Raw genomic sequence first — 4,876 nt, forward strand, 5'->3', positions numbered from 1 at the left:
AAGATCAAATAGGCATTGTAACCTAATTTGAAGTAAAGGGGTATGTTGGAACATTATTTATTTCAAAATGTTAGTGATTAGTCCACTCCAAATGTATAGGAGTATGCTCTTGAAAGTGATTGATTTGTGTTAGTGGAGTCATAATAAAAACACAAAAGTTTTAAAAAATCGGAAGTATATCGTACATCCATTATAAAGATAGTTTAAAGTTATCAAAAGTTAATTCTGAAATAAATAAAAGTTACCGCAATATGAATAAAATTAATCCAATACAAATAAAAAACATCTACACTTTATTGGTAAAGAATCACATTTTAAATGAGTAAAATTCAATTATTAGTAACTGAATATAATTAAATTATCTTTATAAAATTTTTTTTGTTATCTATTTATATAAAAATCGTATCATGTTTAAAGTTACCTAAAAGGGCAAAATGTTACCCTTATATTTCTCGATGTACACGAATATTAGTGTAAACCGGGTGTATGTAAAAGTATTTCAATGGATTTATGTTAGAATTATGGGATCATGATTTGTACTTTTAACTCAGTTTTCTGAAATATAATAGTAGGTTTATGTTAGATCATTATAGTGGATGGCCTGGGATCATGGCCGAATTGAAACAAGTTAATTTGTGTAATTCTTTTTCTTCTCTCATCTTTATTATTATAATTTTAACATAAATTGAGTGACATCTTGTTAGATTGATCTAGATGTATACTTTATAATTAGGAAAAATACACTTTAATAATGCCAACTTTTGCTGATTTAATTCAAATAATCACAATAAAGGTTTTTTTTTAATAAACCTAAATATTAGTTGAGATAATTAAAGTGTATTTTTCCATATAATTATAACTTTTTTTTTATAATTTGTATATTCAAATAGATGTTAAAGGCTACTCCCTCTGTTTTTAAATACTAGCTCCATTTCTCCATGCGCGGAATTTTAGGAGAAATTGGAGAAAGTAATAAAATATTAACATACGGAGGTAGTGGGGTAGTGAAGAGAATAAAAAATTATAAAAAACAAAAGAAGTGGAAGAATAGGAGGATAGAGAGTATTATTTTGGGTCCATTAGGTATGAAAAATGATTTAAATATTATAAAATTTTTCCAAAAAAGGAAATGGAGCAAGTATTTAAAAACGGTCGGAAAAGGAAAGTAGACCAAATATTTAAAAACGAAGGGAGTAATATAGTGTTTTAAAATTTAAAGATGCCAGTGAGATTTTATTATTTATTTATTTATTTTGATATGGTCGTTCTAAATTTAAAAAAAGTTTGTTAAATATCCTTCTCTTAAGTATGGGTGTGGAGTTTATTCAAAAAAAAAAAAAAAAAAAAAAAAAAGGTGTGGATTTGGACTTGAGAAAGCGTTTGAAAATTGAGCCTACTTATTTCCGTAAAATCAAATCATATGTAATGATATACATATGCAATCGAAACTGGTTAAATCTAGCTTTTTTTGCTATAACAAATTTGTTTCTCACCATGAGAAATAGGGAATTTCCCCTATTAATTATTCATTATTTCTATGAATCAATAGTAATATTAAGTGTAAGGACAGAAAGTATAAGCAGCTGGAACTCAGAACATTATACTACTTTGATTGTATCTACAGATGTATGTGAATATATATTGGAACAACATTTTTTGCATTCTAAAATCCAACTAGAATGAGAGTATGTTCATGAGTGACAATTTTGTATTCGATAATTGTGTGCACATCTTCTCTAAATCATTCTGAATTCCCTCCACAACACCTACCAACACTTTCGATTTACCTAGTGAATAACACAGCAGCTTCTGATCGTTTGCATCTTTTGTCGAAACCAATTGATGCAGCACATTATCAACATCATTTATCTCATTTCCGCTCTCATACTTCCACTTCCCCGCCTTGTTCATCAGCTTAGAAACCAGTGACTTTTTTTGCCTAGACATGGGCACTGACAAGAATAAAATAAGTGACTCGAACACAGACAAGTTAATGATGCTAACACATCTTAGTGATTTTATCACAGTTGATCGGTGACAATCTTCATCTCCGAGGACTTCAGCATTGAGTTGATTTAATGACATAAGTATGTCTTTCGCTTTACCTATTACCTCCTTCCTCAAGGAGTTGTAATTAGCTATATTGCTTCGTATTTTTAAGATATCTTCCTTTTCTGTAAATGAAGATTCAAGACTTTTTGTGATTTCGACTTGTTGGAAAACAACTTCTTTGATTAAGCTGCAAGCATTAAGAAGGCTTGAGCAACCCTTGAATAATTCAGCAACATGTTTCTCATGTTGGCGAAGTGAGAGAGCTTGTTGAGTCATTGGAAGACTCAAGGCTTGGTTGATACAACCATACAATTTTTCTAGCCCTGATACACCAATGATGATGCTTTCCGAGGCTGATGTTGATGCTTCTTCTTTTGATCGGAGCCTTTTCAGCTCTTGTTCAATTCTGTGGTTGATCGGATTTAGCTTTGAAGGTAAGCTTAGTGATCTTATTTTGTGTGATGTGTTCATTTCTGTTGAAAAACTAGCCATAATTGTAATGTTACTAATGTGTTTTTATTACTTGGTTACTTAAGTAGGATTTTATGTTGCTTTTAGCTAGTTTGAGAGGATGTCTATAAACTCATGAATGTATTGATTTATATAGACATGATTACACGGCACCAACATGACAGATACTCCTATAGGACAATCAATGGGAAGTTGCAAGGCTAATTGATCTGGTTCCCTTGTCTCTAATCATATTTAAGAAAGGCATTAACAATATTTTTTGTTCTAATTACAAGGAAATGAGTTGATTAATATAATTTAGAATAGAGCCGTGGATTACTAGGCAATTGGTTATGGGCTTTACAGCCTGGTGCACCCCATAAGAGAACAATAATTAATTTAAGTAAAGTATTAAATAATTAGCCTATTATTACTCTAGTATTATAGGCTCAAGGAAGGATCTTGGAATGAGAGATTATGCAAAATTATGCACACGAGTGGGTTGTCTTTTTGTCATTTTTTGACGGAAAATTCAACGATTTGTTATTGAAATTTTGTCTAAGGATATCTAAGACGACACCCTGTAAATGCACGTACTATATATCAATGTATTGATTAAAATTGTTAAGTCACAAAACATAGTATTAAAAATTGAACATAATTCATACTAGTATGTAATAAGTGTTTTGAATTTTAAGTAGGGCCAAGTAGGGGTGTTCATAAATCGGTCCAGATCGAAAAAACAGATCTGACCGAATTAATTGGCCTGGTCTTCATGTCTAGAAATTTATTTTCCGGTCTTCGGTCCAGTGCGGTCCAAAATTTTATCAAAACCGGTCTTAGACCGGACCAATTTATTTATTAAAAATATGCGTGACACTTTAAATAATAGTGAAGATTATCCTTAATAAACTTAGAAAACATCAAATTTATGAGCTTTTTGTACTAAATATACAAAAAAAAAAGACGTTAAAGTGTAGATTTTCCCTTCCTTTTTTTCGAGTTTTCCAAAAAAATATTAAAAAAATAGTGTTATTTTAAAAAAATTCTTAAATCGGTCCAAAGCGGTCTAGTTCGGGTTTTGGACCAATTCTTTTGGTCCGTTCCGGGTTTGGTCCCAGCTTAATCGGTCTGATCTTCTGTTCTTAAAATTCTAATTTTCGGTCTAATGTTCGGTCCGGTCTCGGACCGATGAACAGCCATGGGGCCAAGTGTTTGGCCTACTAACGTGAGTCGAGTTAACATGCCAAGATTTTGTATCGAACAAGAATTCTTCTTACCTAAAAAACCATAAAAGAATTTTTATTTTATTTTATTATTATATGTTAGTTTAGATGAACTACTACCGGGGGATAAACTGTAGTAGGTTCCAATTAGGTCAATCTTTTTCAAAATCTAAAAATAGAACTTAAACGAAACTTAAAGAACACAACAAGTTTTATGAGGAAATCTTCCATGGCCTAACTGGAAGTATAACCTAGACCTTTATCGGGATTATCACACAAAATTCAATACAATAAGGCAACTCCTAGTTACAAGCTCTTACACAAAGACCTTTCTCACAAGTTTCTTAGTGGACACTTCCTACCTGATAGGACCCTTTCCTACCACTATGAGAAAATGGCTTAATTCCGATGGAAAATTTCCGATGGCTTATATAAACCGTCAGAAAATTTAAAAACTTTGATGGTTAATAAACCCCTCGTATTTTTTCGATGGCTTAAAAATTTTTCGATAGAATAAGCCATCGGAAAATTACGATGGTTTATAAAGCCATCACAAATAATAGTTTCCGGTGGCTTTTTTCCATGGGAAACATGATTTTTGAAATTTAAAATTTGAAAAAGAGATTCCGATGGAATTTTTGCCATAGGAAATAACCGATGGCTTATATCATATGGAAAATCCATTGGCATTTATATTTGTGATAGCTTAAATCCATAGGAAATTTAATTTTTGATGGCTTATATCCATAGGAAAAGCCGTCGAACATGTGTTTAATAAAAATACACCCCTCAGGTTCATTTGGGGAAATTTTCGAACAAAAGGAGAAGGAGATAGAGAAAATAAGAAGGAGAGAGAAGGTGAACTTCACTGTCTCTACTCACCCTCCCTCTCCAGCCGTCGTACGATGGCCACCAGGTAACCCTAACCATTTGTTCCTTTCTTTTCTCATTTTTTGTTTTTTATCCTATACGCTAACCCTAACCCTCAATTCCTCCACCGACTCATACCACCCACCGCCGGCCACCAGCTCACCCTCTCCCTCTAGCAGACCTTCGTGCGTCGACCATCAGGTAATTCTTTTTTTTTTCCCGATTATTTATTTAGTTTTAATTAATTACCCGTAAACCCTAAGTTTTTTAATTTTTTA

At 32.1% G+C, this 4,876-nt stretch overlaps 1 protein-coding gene across 1 annotated transcript; it reads right to left on the bottom strand.

Annotated features, from left to right (window-relative positions):
• Nucleotides 1–1,674: 1,674 nt before the first annotated feature.
• Nucleotides 1,675–2,544, bottom strand: LOC110721246. The gene has a single exon (XM_021900394.1). It carries the CDS (start codon nucleotides 2,542–2,544, stop codon nucleotides 1,675–1,677), a length of 870 nt encoding a protein of 289 aa, XP_021756086.1.
• Nucleotides 2,545–4,876: the final 2,332 nt, after the last annotated feature.

The sequence above is a fragment of the Chenopodium quinoa genome, unplaced genomic scaffold, assembly GCF_001683475.1.
Source record: "Chenopodium quinoa cultivar QQ74 unplaced genomic scaffold, ASM168347v1, whole genome shotgun sequence".
Lineage (NCBI taxonomy): Eukaryota > Viridiplantae > Streptophyta > Magnoliopsida > Caryophyllales > Amaranthaceae > Chenopodium > Chenopodium quinoa.